This window comes from Gopherus flavomarginatus, chromosome 6, assembly GCF_025201925.1.
Source record: "Gopherus flavomarginatus isolate rGopFla2 chromosome 6, rGopFla2.mat.asm, whole genome shotgun sequence".
In the NCBI taxonomy this organism is placed as follows: domain Eukaryota; kingdom Metazoa; phylum Chordata; order Testudines; family Testudinidae; genus Gopherus; species Gopherus flavomarginatus.
The window spans coordinates 78457349-78474006 of NC_066622.1; the positions used below are offsets into that span (position 1 = coordinate 78457349).

Below are 16658 nucleotides of genomic sequence, written 5' to 3' on the forward strand. Positions count from 1 at the left end.
AACCCCTGAGTCCACCCTGAAAGACATTTTGAATTGACGGATTAACACATCTGTCATCTTTAGGAATCGTATTTAGGAACTCAATTGTGCATGTTTGCTTGCTTTAACTTGTAAATAACTTATTTCTTTTTCCTAGTTAATAAACCTTTAGATAGTTTGTTACAGGACTGGCTACAGGCGCTGTCTTTTGTGTAAGATCTGGAGTAAATGACTGGTCTCTTGCGATCGGAAGCAACCCAAACAGTACAAGATTTTTGGCATACATGACCATTTATCACTAAGTCCATCTTGTAAAATCTAATTATAAAGCATACCAGATTGTGTTGTCTGCCCTGTTTTTGATGCTCAGACGTGAGCTACTCCAGACAGCATGACAACTACCTCACCCACCTTGTCTCACAGAACTCAATTTACCACATAGCACAAGAGCCATTCACCTCAGAAGATCTGTTCCTAGCAAAAGGCTCAAGAGAAAATAATTTCAGCAATGGTCTACTTACAAGATAACCATAATTCTGTGCAACTTAGTTGTTCTATTGAATAAATCCTGAAGTTAAATAGGTCAGGAAACCTGAACACTGCCTGCCTGTGCTATTCCCAGCTCTAGGCAATGCTCTGAAATGTCAACTTTGAGTACTAAACAGAATCGTAAACCTTATATGGACATCCCATGGATGGCACTTTCCATTTGCTCTTTAACTAGCTTGTTTCATTGACATCTCTGAAAAGGGCATCAACTGGTGTGGAGGAAGGGACCACTGCTTGTTCTGGTTTTCCAAGTAGTACAGTCAACAAGATCTGGAAACTCACCTCTAGTCTCAGCAGTCTAATCCGCTCCAGAGAGAGCTTGACCAGTATAAAGCAATCATCAGGAAGAAACACTTCTTCGATGTACTCTGAAATCTGAGATCCAAATGGAATAGTTAGTATCTCTCTGAGAATGGTTACTGTCCACTGCAAAGAGTCTGCAACAATACAGACTAGAGTTTTAAAATTTAATGTAATGCCAACAATGAAGATTTTCCTACCTCTCCTAATAGGGTTTTCTCAATTCTTCCCTTAACCAGACGGGCAAAATCAGAATCATCATCCATGTCCAAGTGTGCTGTGATAATAGGTGTGCTACACAGAATAAGACAGCAATAAAATTTACTAGCTAGATTATAGAACAGCAGCTTTCTGTTACATCCTAGCTTCTGTGATCTGTCTCAACTACCATCCATTATAGGGACAAATAGGACAGGCTGTAAAAGAGACTGCTGCTTGCTAGGAAATAATAGTACCCAAAATTGACACAATGTCTAAGAAAACTATTCTTTAAATATCTCAAGCTTGAAGGAATAAGACAGTTATTGGAATTCAAACTCCAATGTATACATACTCCAAGAGGTTACAGTAAGTTTTTATGGCTTAGTCTACTGTAGCAGTGCTTAAATATGGCTCCAGGTGCACATCAGAAATATACAAGTGTTTTGATTACTGTTCTAGCTAGACCCATCTGATGTAGACTAATCTCTTGACAGTCTGTAGTCTTTAAAGTGAGAGTGTTTAAAAGGAAATGAACACCTAACTGTGTTTTGGCCACTAGAAAAGTCATTATTTGGATGGACTGAAATATGAGATTTTCTGCCAATTAAGATACAAATTTGATGAGTAACTTAGTTCATCTTGTTTAGATATTTGACAGTGTAAGCCTCGCATATTCTTGCAAGACAGATCCTACTTTGGGCTGCAGGTTAATCACTTTTCACTAAAGCAGAGGAATTAAAAAAAGGTTTCAGTACCTGATTGCTTTGGAGGCATTAATAATTTCTTTGATTCTAGGAACACCCAGAGTGATGTTCATTGAGGCAACACCAGCGAAGTGGAAAGTTTTCAGAGTCATCTGCGTGCCAGGCTCACCAATACTCTGAGCACACAGAGCTCCTACTGCTGAGCCAGGCTCCATCTGTGCCCTGAGAAGAAAGTCAGGGGTTAAAAAACAAACCAACCAACCAACCTCAAGTCAAAGACACAGGATAAAACAAATTGCTCATTAAGATACTAAATCTAGGCTGAGCAAAGTTAAGCATTATTCCAGGAGTGCTAATAAGAGTTTTTAAACTGTATTTTCTTCACCAGTGCTGGGGCTGGCAAGAAAAGAGACAAACACCAATTCCATGGAATGTGAATGACTGCCAGGGGCATAGAGAAATTCCGCTGCCCCAGTTATAACACATTCCACAACTGGTCAGGTCAACTAAAAGAAGCTCATCTTCTTCTGAAGTATTAGGTTCTGGCCTTTGCTAGATACAGAATTCATCATCCGATGGACCAATACACTGGCAATTCCCATATTCCAAATACAAATTCTCCATTATCAAATTGTTCTTGATGGGTTGACAAAGCTAGAAGATTGGATTTCAATACATTATAGCGGCTTTTTTTTGGCGTTTCAAGAGGAAAAAGTTCTGGATCATGGGTCACCTTAGAGAAATCTAATTTTGGAGAGGGAGAGACTCTAATGAGAATAAAATCAGATCATGTTATTGCTTCATTATAGCATCAATGCATCTGCTATTCAAACAGATAACAGCAACAGCACGGGAAGTTAAGTATGCCACCGTATGCAACGTTAAGCTACAAAGGAGAAGAGAGGTTTTGATGAGAAGTTAGATTTTAAACTGTAGTTTTTTCAGGACATTGCAATTAACATTTCTATTTTTGCAAAGAGTGAAATGGGATCAACACTCCAGAGCACATTTTCCCCCCAAACACCAAAGTCAAGAGAGAATGCCACCTGCTAAATCAGCAGTGCAACCTTCAGCGTCACCCTGGGTTTTCCTTGGAGGATACCCTTCCCAATACAAACCAGGCCTTACAGTTGTTAGCCTGTGAGATTTGATGCAATCAACAAAGAGGTTGTATGGCAGCAAACAATAGTTATTTAAATTAGGGCTGGTCTACACTCAAAACTTACATCGGTAGCTACGTCTCTCTCTGACGGAGAGAGTACTCTCAGTCCTGGTAGGAGTTCTCTCCTGTTCAACTACAATGTAACTAAGCAACGAAATGCTTCACAGCAACTAAGTCCCTTCCAAAATTACATCACTGTGATAAATCACAAGGAGAAGATTACTACATCAAAACCTTAATTAAAACCAGAATTTACTAGTGTACCTCGAACACCACCCAAGGCTATACAAACAGGTTAACACCAAAAAGGGAGCTGTGGAACAGGTAACATATGCTTTGCACCGAAGAACATTACCCACATGAGCATAAGCTAAGTAATCACAGCAAAGAAAACCAACATGTCAGTTAATAACAAGTCTGCTGTAAATTATCTTCTACATAAACCTAGTGCTTCTAGAACAGTGGTTTTCAACCTAAGATTTCCAAAGAGATCTGCACCTCCATTTGAAATTTTTTAGGGGTCAGCAAATGAAATTTTTTTTTTGAAAACCACTGTTCTAGAAGCATTAAGCCACAGCAGAAATAAGTTTAGCAAATAACCAATGCAGTGAGTGCATGTAGGAGACCAGAGGATAGTTGTGACCCTCATTTATATCCCAAATGAACCAATCTCAAGGCATTATGAACCTTCTCTGTACATATGAATCAACTCATGATGAACAGAGAGAAGAGCCTCCAGACTATCAGTGTTTTCTTACAGTACAGAAGCTGTCTCCTAGAAATGAGTGTCTAAAGATAATGATTGTCTATAGTCTGCTTATAGATCAAGATTAACAGTCAAGGATGTAATGGCCTTCAAATTGACATAACTTGAACACTATCCTAACACTAAGGCCATATCTATACTCTCTCTTTTGTTGGTATAACATATTGCTCAGGGGTCTGGAAAAAACTTTACACCTCTAAGCAACATAAATTACACCAACAGAAGCAACAGAAGGCACTATTGTTGCAACAATTACATTCTCAGATTTAAGTCAATCAGTTACAAGCCCTACCCCTAACTTGTATAAAATAGTGGTGAACCATCAGTTGATATAAGCCAATTAGAAGAAAACAAGTCCTGAAACTTGTACCTCATGTATTTGTCCCTACAGGTCTCTAGAAACTTCTCTAGCTGCGTTGGGGTAATTCGATCCAATTGGTACAAGACACGTGGCTGAAGAGACAATGAGACACAAATGTTAGAAATCCAATGGATTATGGAGCTTTACTGTAAGTGCACTTGTTGTTATCCCTCTGAAGACAGTTACCTCTGTAGTGCCATTGTCATTAATACCATATTTGTCCCTGGTTTTCTTGATCTTTTCAGAAACGCTTTTGATGAATTTTTTAATTTCCTGAAATTAAAAAAACAAGTAAGAATTATGCAATAGATTAGGGCTGGAGTATGAGACTACTGTGGGAAATGCTATTTGGTTACAGATCTGAAAGAACTTTTTTACAATACTAAATAAGAACTGCACACTATGGGAAGGAAGACAGCAAAACCTAGGCACACAGTGTGTGGGTACCACAAACCAAATTCACCCTTGACGTAACTGGAAAAAAAATAAATCAACTGTAGCACATCAGGAATTTATACCAATACAGATAAAAGTATCCCTTCTCAGCATTCTCCTAGAAATAGACAAACATAGTTTTGTCTTTGCTGACCTAAGATTTTCCACTTTGGAGGATCTCTGCACTTCCCACTTACTCCTCTTTTTCCTGCGCCCCAACTGTTGCGTTTTAGTTATGCAACGCCAATATTAGTGACAGGCTCACCCAACAATATTTTAAAAGTTAATGATTCCTGCAGAGTTAAGTTCTCTATTTGCATGCAAACAGGATCAGTATAAGCAGTAACAAAGCAACCTTCTCCAAACTCTGCTGCTGTGTCAATGTACTTCAATAGTGACTTGGAAGAACTATTTCTACAGCAGAGGACAATTCAGTTTTCAGTCTATTCAAATCCGTGGCCCCTCTGGTGAGGCAGTCAACTTTGCTGACTGTGTGACGTCGATGCTTATCCACTAAGTCAGAGGTACGCAACCTATGGCATGTGTGCCAAAGGTGGCACGCAAGCTTATTTTCAGTGCATCTGACGAAGTGGGTATTCACCCATGAAAGCTCATGCTCCAAAACGTCTGTTAATCTATAAGGTGCCACAGGACTCTCTGCTGCTTTTACAGATCCAGACTAACACAGCTACTCCTCTGATACTTATTTTCAGTGTCACTCATACTGCTTGGGTCCTGGCCACCGGTCGGGGGGGCTCTGCATTTTAATTGAATTGTAAATGAAGCTTCTTAAACATTTAAAAAACCTTATTTACATACAATAGTTTAGATATATATTATAGACATAGAAAGAGACCTTCTAAAAATGCTAAAATGTATTACTGGCATGCAAAACCTTAAATTAGAGTGAATAAATGAAGACTTGGCACAGCACTTCTGAAAGGATGCAGACCCCTGCACTAAGTACTGCACTAATCCCACCAACTCTGAGGTGTCCAAATAATCTGCAGAGCCATTCAGTATCCTCAGTAATTGGGCATTTAAAAAGTTATTCCATCCACTAAAAAATATCAGGAATAACTGTTCTAGATATTTCCCAACCACAGCAAGTACTACAAATAAAAACTGTCAGAGTATATCAGTCACAGCAGACTCTGCACATTAACTCCAAGATGTGGATGTTTTGCTCAACATTCGAGGCATTTTTAGTTTAACAGTCCACTACTGTAAATCAGAATTTCCAGACAAGGTCAAAATGGAAGAGTTAGATAATGAAAGTATGCCCCAGGAATTGGTGCTTCATTTTATCCCCATTTAGAAGATTACAAATATAAGATATTTCTGCCGATTCTCACCTTGCAGTATACTTTTCTCCCTTTAATCATGTTCACTGAAAAGTCTACTTTTCACTTTTACAGATCCTTCCACCAGACCATCTCAAACCTCAAGCTTTTATTCCCCCTTAACAGCTAAATATTCAATAGCCACATGGTAAGTAAGCATGATCTCCCTACTACAGATGAGCAAATGGAAAGGGAGGTTAAATGATTTGGTAAGGTTACACAGGAAGCAGTACTTCCAACTCTAAGATACCAAAAATCATGAGGTGGTTAAAAGCCATACAACTTTGTGAACTTTTTGAGCCACATTTCAATTGCTGCTTTAACCAGGAGGGCTAGAAATTTACTTTTTAAAAAATGAAAGCCTAGATTTTTACCTAATCACATGCCTTCCAGAGCTGGGCTTTTTGAAAATAAATGAAACATTCTAAGACTTGCAATGAAATGGCAAGAGTTAGCAACAGTGAGAATCTTTGACAGAGATAGGATAGGACCCAGACAAGCAAACTCATTTACTGACAGACAATGAGTTTGCTTTAACTGTTCCTGAATACCTAAACAGCTTTCAAAACAAGCAATCGGAAGGCTTCTGAGCTGCAAATCCTAGGTGATCAAACTGGAGAATTGGTCTGAACTCAAGATGAAATTCAGTATGCGAAGTGCAAAGTACTTCATTCAGGAAGGAAAAAAAAATCAAATGGGGAATAACTGATTTGGAGATACTACTACTGTAAAGGATCTGGCTGCTACAGTGGATCACAAATTGAATATAAACCAACATGTGATGCAGTTGTGAAAAATGCCAACATCACTCTGGGGTGTATTAACAGGAGCATCGTATGTCAGACATGGGAGGTAACTGTTCTACTCTGTTCATCACTGGGGAAACCTCAGTTGGATACTATGCCCAGTTTTAGGTGCTACACTTTAGGACAGATGTGGACAAACTGGAGAGAGTCTAAAGGAGAGCAACAAAAATGATAAAAGGCTTAGAAAACATGCCCCATGAGGAAAGGTGAAAAGAACTAGGCATATGTAGTTTTGAGAAAAGAAGATTGGGGGGGGGAGGGTTTGACCTGATGGTCCTTAACATTTTTGAAGACTATTATAAAGAGGACTGTGATGAACTGTCCACTGAAGGTAGGAGAAGTTCACCTCTACCCCAATATAACGAGACTCCATGTAACACTAATTTGGATAGAACGCGGTAAAGTAGTGATCTGGGGCGGGGGGGGCTGTGCACGCCGGCAGATCAAAGCAAGTTCGATATAATGCAATTTCACCTATAACGCGGTAAGATTTTCTAGCTACCAAGGACAGCGTTATATAGGGGTAGAGGTGTAGTAATGGGCATAATCATCAGCAGAAACAATTAGAAAGATTTTCCAAATATCCTAACCTAACTATAAGGGTAATCATGCACCAGAATAGGCTTCCAAGGGAGACTGTAAAAACCCCATCATTGGATATTTTTAACATGTTGGACAAATCTGTCAGGAATGGTCTAGGTTTACTTGGTCCAGCCTCAGTGCAGGAAGCTGGACTTGATAACCTCTTGAGGTCCCTTCCAGCCCTACATTTCTATGATTCTCAATTAAAGGCTAGTTTTAGCCATCATAAAGTAATGATGGTACAGAATGCAAAGTGAAGCACTGGAGAGAGATTTACTATTTCCAAGGGTCTTCCACATGCATGAGAAGTAGGGAAAACCACCAAAGTTCCAAAGACCTTTTCAAGTGTCAACGGGAAATGATGCTAAGTTACCTCCAATTGCCATATACTTCTGAAACAAGCTTGAGTTTCAGGCTATTAGATTGAGTTAATAACCTTAGGTCATTAAGATGACTGATATGAGAGAGGAGAGAAAAAAGTGGTGTGCCAAAGTAAAACCTTAAGTGACTAATTCTTGGAATTTAGCTAGCAGGGACCTTCTCATCACATCTGAACTTTGTTTTCATTCAAAACTTAAAAAAGATGTAGTGGATTAATGCAGGCGAAATCTTAATTATAATTTGCCAGACAGTAACATATACAGTCCCATTTGTTACTGCAAGATCTTGCACAAATATCTTAAGTTAAATAGTACTAACATTAATGCTCATACAATGCACACGCATGCTACAATTACCTCATTATATTTTTCATAACCTGTCTCAGTTAATGCCTTCAAGAATGAATGGTTGGGGGAGGATGAGAGAGGAGAAAAAAGTAAAAAGAAGAAAAAGTAACAATGTCTGCAATTTACTGGTCAGAAATAAATCTTTCAAAAAAGTTAATGCTAAGTGATGTAGCTATATCTGTGCATCCTAGTTTGACTTCTGAAAGCAGCATTAAAATCTAGTGCAGTTCTAAAATAAAGAGAATTAACTTTGAACCTTGTAATGCTATCAGATCAGAATTTATTTCTGGGAGTGATGAAGAAATTGTTTACCAGCCCATGAAGTTGAGATTTGTATACACTTCTATTTGTATCCACAGTACAGTGTGGATAAGCCTCAGGAAACAAGCTCCAATACAACAAAGCATATATTGGAAGTGCTTTGTTGGATTGGGAACCGTAAGAAAATGAGTGTTTACTAAAGGGAGCAGGGAAAATGACAAAAGATAGTTACACAAAAGATGGATAAGAGAGAAGAGCTCGTGATATTAGTACCTTCACAGTTATATGTCAAATATTACATTATTCCTTAATGCTCCTCTGAGATAGCTAATTACTAGAACTATTTTACAGATGGTAAAAATGAGGTACAGAGCAATCAAGAGATTTGATTAAGGTGTTACAGCAGGTCAATGGTTGGCCCTTACTCAAACGACTAGACTTTCCTTCCTTTATAAAGCTATTGTAGCAAACACAAATTTACCCAAGACGACAAAGAAAGAAATTAATTATCCATACTGAAGTGCTAGTCCAGGGGTAGGCAACCTATGGCATGCATGCCGAAGGCGCCACACAAGCTGATTTTCAGTGGCACTCATACTGCCTGAGTCCTGGCCACCAGTCCGGGGGGCTCTGCATTTGAAATTTAATTTTAAGTGAAGCTTCTTAAACAAACATTTTAAAAACCTTATTTACTTTACATACAACAGTTTAGTTATATATTATAGACTTATAGAAAGAGACCTTCTGAAAATGTTAAAATGTATTACTGACAAGCAAAACCTTAAATTAGAGTGAATAAATGAGGACTTGGCACACCACTTCTGAAAGGTTGCTGACCCCTGTGCTAATCATACACCATTGTGAATGCAGTAATCAGAAATATCTTCAAGACAGATTAGTACAGTAGGTGTTGCTTCTAGTAGTGGATAAAACTTTTTTTCTGAAAAGCTCTTAATCAGTCTTTAAATAAAAGCTCTCTCAATTGTTTAAAATCCTTGATTTATGAGGGAAGTGATATTTCTTCTTATTTCATGGATTATGAAGATTAAAAAAAAAGTTACCTGTAGGAAACTGTCTTGGCAGCAAAGGAATTCAACTTTCTTCATGATGGATTCAGCAGTTAACACCAATTCATTTTTACTAAGAGCTGGTTCATTTTGACATGGATATACCGCCTTAAGCAACAACATAAAGAGTTATACTTCTATATATATAGAGAGAGAGACCACAGGGACATTAAACATTTTAGAGAGATTAGTTCTGTGTTCCACATGGACAATAGAGTCATTTAACACTTCACTGAATAGTGTCCCAAATATATGTACTTGGAAAAATCAATCCAAATATATGTTTCTGATTACACAAATCAAATTATCACAGTCAATCACTTAAGTCCAAATTGCCACTTCCACAGAAAACCTTTAGTCTTAGTCAAAATAAAATATGAACATTCTGAAAAAGACACGTTCAGCATGTTTAGCATTCAAGTGTTTCACAATACCATGCTAGGCTTAGAGACAGCAAACAAGGCTCTTTTCCTGTGAGCTGAGAAATCCAACAACGCAACACGGAAGAATAATTTTCAGAACATTAGTATGTGCAATAAGGAACCAGTCAATCATCCAATTAAGTCAACAGTAGTCCAACCACTGACTTCAATGGGCTTTGGGTCAGGCACTAACACAGAGTAGGCAACCTGCAGCACACGAACTGATCTTCAGTGGCACTCACGCTGCCTGGGTCCTGGACACCGGTCTGGGGGGGCTCTGCATTTTAATTTAATTTTAAATGAAGCTTCTTAAACATTTTAAAAACTTTACTTTACATACAATAGTTTAGTTATATATTACAGACTCATAGAAAGAGACCTTCTAAACACGTTAAAATGTATTACTGGCACACAAAACCTTAAATCAGAGTGAATAAATGAGGACTTGGCACACCACTTCTGAAAGGTTGCCGACCCCTGCACTAACATCTTAAAAAACCCCAAGTGATCATCTAGTCACTCAATTTCAAAGAAAGCTATAGAGTTCTTTACTTAACATAGATCTGTAAGAAATTAAGTTAAAAAAAAAACAACCCTTATTTTAGAATGATTCTCCATGTTGTATCATGACACTTTTCCTCTTTATGTTCCAAATAGCATTACGTGCCTCTGACAACTAGAGAGCCTAAATGTATTTCAAACAAATGGATTTCAGAAAAATCTTACTCTGATGTTGTCCAGGACTCGCTTGAATTCCAAAGGTTCGTCTTTTCCTTCCATAGCGGCAGGATCTAAGCCATCTCCCCCATAAATGAACTGTATAATGTCACCAGTAGAACTTCTGACAGTGAGGTCATATTGAGAGCAAAGATCTTCCAAAGATTTCACCAGCCGTCTCTGGAGGGAGGAAAAAAAAAAAAAAAAAGAAGAGGAAGTAAAAACAGTTGTTTTTTAGGAATACCCATGCATTGGAGTTACAAAAACCTATGGAATGTGGACTGAGAAAATAAAACTTTTTAATTCATACACCATTCATAAGATTTTTTTATATTCCCGAGAGCAAAAAAAAAAAACAAAAAAAAAAACAAAAAAAAAAAAAAACAAAAAAAACCACACAAAAACTCAGTAGCAATAAAATATTTAAAGCATTCTGAAGGCCTGCAAGCTTTCCTTCCTGCTCGTCCTATCATGTAATTTTGGTGCACACAGACTCAAATTTACCACCATTAGAACCTGATACAGCCCAATTTATCTGGAATTTAAAAATACAAACATGTTTTCAAGGAAATGCCTTTTCAATCATGTGGTTTCTCTAACCAGCTTTGCTTCCTGGAATTTTTTAGAAAAAATGCAAGAACATAGGCGGCACATTACCATGTATATGGTCTTATAGGGAGAAGGAAGGAGCAGAGAGTGTTAAAAATATAACCACTGAACATCTGCCTCTGAAGTTGACCTTTTTAAAAAAAGAGAGAGTTTTTTAATTTATGAGTTAGGCTTCAAGGTGTTTGTGGCACATGTTCAACCCACACAGCTGCGATTTGGCAGGACTGGACAAACAGGTCTTAAGGAATGTGTGTTCACTTCAATTTACATAGAAATAGTTACAAGGTCCTTGAAAAAGCAAGAGGAAGACGAAGCAAATCTGCATTTTAAGCAAACGGCAGCATGAAATGAAATCTCTTTTACGAGACCCGATGTCTCCATCCTCATAGCTGGAAGGAATTTTATCTAGGGCAGCAGTTCTCAAACTTCATAGCACCATGCCCCACCCCTCTGACAACAAAAATTACTACATGACCCCAGGAGGGGGGACCCAAGCCTGAACCCACCCCAGCCCTGCTGCCCCGGACGGGAGCCAAAGCTGAAGCCCAAGGGCTCTCGCCCTGGGCAGGGGGCATGTAACCTTAGCCACCCTTCCCCGGGCTTTGGCTTCAGCCCCAGGCAGTGGGGGTTGGGCTTCAGCTTCAGCCCCAGCAAGTTTAACTGCAGCCTTGGTGACTCTGTTAAAATGGGGTCCTGACCCACTGTCTGAGAACCCCTGATCAAGAGGTAACCCTTGGGAAAATACATTTCAAAGGATGACTAAACTATGAAAGTAATGGATAAAACCACCACACGTTGTCTCTCCCTATCCATTTCCCTTTCACTCATCTAAGATGACAAAAGAAAGCCTATGGACTTAGAGAGCATATCCTGACCTGAAACTTAGGCAGCAATGTTACTAGAAACTTGTGGTCAGAATTTCACCTTGAATCAAGTCTAGTTTGTTAAGTTTAGAAAGTGTTTTATCTTTATTTTTCTTGTAACCATTTCTAACTTTAATGCCTTACATTTGTACTGACTTAAAAATCTATGCAGTTTTACAATCCAGTGTTGTCTTGAAACTGAACTGTGAGAGTAACTCCATTTATGGTAGCAAACTGTTGTATATTGAGCCCCTGGAGGGTCAATGGACCTAATATAGCTTGATTGTCCAGGAGAGGGCTGGACAAGTGCAGAACACACTTTTCTGGGGAAAATCTGGGACTGGAAGTGTGTGTGTGTGGGGGGTCACAAGGCAAGTAGTAAGCAAAGCTGCTGGAAGCCAGAGTGCGGCAGGTTTGCTGCCAGACTGCTGGGGTCACTGTTTCTGGACTTGGGCTGTGGCTACACACAGACACTCAGGGGTGACCTGCATGCTGTCTGTAAGCGGCCTAAGTGGGAGCTACAGCAGCAAAGCATTAAGGCCCCAAGGTTAGAGGGCCAGTGGTAACACAGCCCCTCACTGGTCTGGATTGCACCTCAGAATGTTAAACCCTCTGAATGGGGTCAGAGATTGCATAGAAATATATTGAATAATGCCTCTACATAAGAGCCTTGACATGATCTTATGTATTCAGGTATGTGAATTTCAAAAGCACTCACACTGGGCCTTCCCTCTGATTAAAATTAATGGCAGAATTCCGATTTACCTATACAGAAGCAAAAGGTTAGGCCAGCCTTGAGTTACTTTTGATCATACCACCTTAAAGTAAGTTTTCATTCTTGAAGAAGGGGCCAAATTCTGCTTGCCTTACTTGAGTAATCCCACTGAAGACCTTGAGATTACTCACAAAAATAAGGCAAGCAGGTTTGCCCCAGGACAGTCCATGCTTACATTTGGGTACATAATGGAGACAACTTCCCTTTTGTTTTGATGGGTCAAAACAAAAAACAAAACAAAACAAAAAACAAAAAAAAGAGTTTGAAGTTTCACCAGTATCATCTTTGGTTTTTACAGGAATGAAGGCTCAGTGACCAAAGCATCATCACCAGCACCTGATCCACTCTGATGCTCCACACCCTCAGACCTTCATTAACTTCAAGAGAAACTGAAGGCACTTACCACTTTGCAGGAGCTGCTCAGCAAATCAGGACACTTTGAACAACAATTGGTCACTGTACTCAGAAGATACACGGCCAGTTACCACTCCCATGTCACTTAACGAAAGCCCACTTTAGAAGATCAATGATTATACTTGCCAACATCCAGCGCTAGATCAATGAGGTCTAACAGCATCTCACATTAACGATATGACTGACAACCATAACCCTCTTGCAACAGCAAAACTGTTATACATCTTTATACCCCTGTGGAGCATTACCTGCATATATCCAGTTTCGGCTGTTTTTACAGCTGTATCAACTAGACCTTCCCGACCAGCCATTGTATGGAAGAAGAACTCAGTCGGAGTCAAGCCAGAATAGAAGCTATTGGCAACAAAACCTTTTGCAGCTGGAAGCTGGAGGGGAGGGGAAAAAAGTTCTAAAAAAAGTCATACTACACATTCTAGAAGTCTACAGTAGAAAAACATTTAGTCTAATAGGACTATGCACACGCTCCCGAGTTGCAGTCTGGTTGGAGGACAATGTGAGCACTCATTTTTGAGTGGGGAGGAGGAAGAATGAGTGAGAGAATACTTCTACCAGAATCTTCCTAACCTGAGCCTACGGAACAGAGTATGTTACATGGTTCATAGAGTTGGAGCTTCTAAATTCTTTTGGAAAGCTTGTTTTGGCCATTGATGAGAGTCTGGTCAATAGACTTTACACAAAACTGCTCAAAGCCAATTTACAAGTTTATTAAGCAAACTGAGTAACTACAGGATTGACTGGAACCTTCTCTATACTATTCCTAATCCCATCACTAGCATCTGACCCAATTCCCATATTCTGTGAAGCAGAACAGTGGATTGAGAGGGTAAGAGGCACCAACCCTTAAAGCAGGCTACTTTGTACCATCGTTTAACTAGTAACAGACAAGTTGGACAAGGTTGGGAAATTAAAGTTAAGACATTTTCTCTTTGTAAAAGCTGATGGAATTTATATTATGTGTATTTCTACCATAAACAAAAGTTAGTTACCTGGAGCATTTTCTTAATAAAAAGGGAACTGCAGATTCAGGTTACTGGACAGCAATAAGCAACTTTCTCTATTAGTTCAGAAATTGCAACTGAGTCCTGGCAGGTAGTGATTTAGAGTTACCACTTGACAGGTATTCAGTAACCTGAATGACATGAACTGGTGAGCTTGGGGGTGTTCGAGGGTTGCTATATTGACACTTCTTTACTAGGAAAGGAATTGATACCATTATTTTAACTGGCAGTCTCAGATAGGACTGTATTAACGTGGAGACAGTTCTAGACTCTTGACCTTGGAAACTGGTCCCTGCACAACAGGATTGAGAAACATTGATATAAAGTTAGCAATACTATTTGTCATGCTGTACCTGTTCTACAGAGAAATTCAGACTCCAGAGTGACCCAGTGGATATACTTCACATGCACTACAATTCTTGAAATCCATCATAAAAACCAAAACCAGCATCACAGCACCCATGACACACATTAGTGCAATGAATCAGTATTCAAAAGAAAGGAAAAAAGGCAAAGATTACAAGAATCTTGCTGGTAAGCAATGTAAGAATCATGAATATATCCTCAGTGTTATTTTAAAGTTATTTCAACAAATATTAATTTAACATATTAAAGTATTGTTTAAATATTTCAAGGAAGGGACTATTTGGCAGAAAAGGGCAACCAGAAGTTAAAAGTTCAGCTGTTAAGGTTCAGGCTAATGAAGATTCCTGAAAATAAATGAAGGCAAAGAGCATTAGCTCATTGTCCCTACTTCCTCATTCAAAATATTGTACTTGAACTTTATGGTGTTACCCTTGGAGGTAGTCCTTCACTAATGGAAGGACCGAGTAACGACTCATCTGAACTTATTCCCAGTTCACAGATGGATTTCATTGAATCTAATTTAGTGCAAGGCTACTGACCTTACAGTGCTTCTCGAAGTGAGGCAGAGACCTATTTTCAAATCCATCAGGCACGCGTGACCCACTGATAGCCTGTTGTCCTACACAGGCAATCATCTGGGATATATTTATAAAGGAACCTGGACAAACAGGAGACATCAAAATTAGTAATCCTTTGTAAAGGATGCTTGTTCAAACGAGATGAATGGTGCACCACTTACTAAGTCATTAAAAATATGTTTTAAATGTGCATCGGTCAATTAATTCAATTCTTCAGTTACTTCTCCTATTCAGTCATATTTACATTCACAGGCCAAAAATCAATCAATCAATTAATTAATTAAGTCATCCCTACAAGGAACTCCCCCTCTGTCAATCAATGAATCTAGTTTTCTGTGGATCATGGATCTTTATGATATTCTTATTTGATTGTAGACCTTAGGTTAACTTGCTCGGTATTTTTATTATACTATCAACAGCATATAATCCATGTCTGTTAATGCCAGTTCTTATTATTTCATTGTTCAACATCTCTTCTGCTGTTGACAGATGCAATATCAACTGCGTTAAAAACCCATCTTGAATTCAGAGTCTATTTTTTCTACAGACATAGTATCATTTGATTAACTCCTTCTGAAAACAAGCAGGCCACCATAAAACTTGCTATCACTTTCACTTCAAGATCCCCAAGTGATTTAAATATTAATAAAACTTATTCACCCCTGTGAAGTATTACACCTATCCAATGCAGATGGGGAAATGGAAGCAGAGAGTGCAATTGACTTGCCCAAGGTCACATAGGAAATTAATGGCAAAGATCAGACAACATCCAAACAAAAAAAGAAAAACAATTATTCAACTGATCTTGTGGAAGCAGAGATCAGGAAAACAGATCATGACATGGAATGACTTGATAATAGATGTGGAAAGTCTCCCCGATGATTACTTTTTCTGACATACTTATATTTTTGCTGGGTTATTTAACCTTGGGGTAATTAACGTGTCTTTATTTGTGTATTTCCACAAGATTCCCAAGGGCACTTAGGGTGCTGGATGGATGCTCTTATTGTAGAGTAACAAACATCTAAATAAAACGGAGTGTGATTATTTACAAGTTTATTTAAAAAGAAGCTAGCTTTACCCTCTCAAAAGGAATTGATAGCAATGCTACATGCTACAAATCTAACACTTACACAACTGCATGTTTTACACAAAACAGACAACATAATGATTAACAAAAAGGCAGAACAAATAATTAAGGGCAAATTATGTAGGCAGCAACTTCACACAATTCCAAAACTTGACTAATATCTTACCTTTAGAACCACAGAGAGCCATGATAAGGGGACTGTTACTTTTATCTAGTTCTCTGAGACAGGCACTGCCAGCATGGTCTCTGATCACAGAGAGTTCTTTAAGGATTAAGGCCTAGAATCAGAGAGTTTAGATAGTTAGTATTAGTAACAAATATGCACATAGCAGTATACTAAGGCTAGCCACCAAAAAACCTTCAGTAGTATTCAGTATGAAGTCAAAAATAGCATCAAAAACGCAAACAGGAGCATTAAGAGAAAAAACCCTGCTTTTTTAAATGCACGAGAATCTTAGTAAAATGAACTACAGAACTGGAGACTCACTATAGACTGGCAAATTGTCAGTAAGACAGTAAGCAAATGTATATAAAAGATACTGCATCACAAAATGAACTTTG

At 38.6% G+C, this 16658-nt stretch overlaps 1 protein-coding gene across 3 annotated transcripts in view; it reads right to left on the reverse strand.

Annotated features, from left to right (window-relative positions):
* POLR3A (RNA polymerase III subunit A) overlaps positions 1 to 16658 on the reverse strand; it is a 1141582-nt gene that overhangs the window by 14248 nt on the left and 1110676 nt on the right. For 2 of the 3 annotated variants that reach the window (XM_050959979.1, XM_050959978.1), the window contains 11 exons: positions 16264 to 16375; positions 14969 to 15087; positions 13293 to 13430; positions 10393 to 10563; positions 9239 to 9352; positions 7926 to 7961; positions 4209 to 4295; positions 4032 to 4114; positions 1785 to 1955; positions 1029 to 1122; positions 811 to 903 (listed from right to left, as the gene is read on the reverse strand). In XM_050959979.1, coding sequence (XP_050815936.1) covers positions 811 to 903; positions 1029 to 1122; positions 1785 to 1955; positions 4032 to 4114; positions 4209 to 4295; positions 7926 to 7961; positions 9239 to 9352; positions 10393 to 10563; positions 13293 to 13430; positions 14969 to 15087; positions 16264 to 16375 — 1218 coding nt within the window. The remainder of the gene's footprint in view (positions 1 to 810; positions 904 to 1028; positions 1123 to 1784; positions 1956 to 4031; positions 4115 to 4208; positions 4296 to 7925; positions 7962 to 9238; positions 9353 to 10392; positions 10564 to 13292; positions 13431 to 14968; positions 15088 to 16263; positions 16376 to 16658) is intronic. The other variant, XM_050959980.1, reaches the window with a different exon arrangement.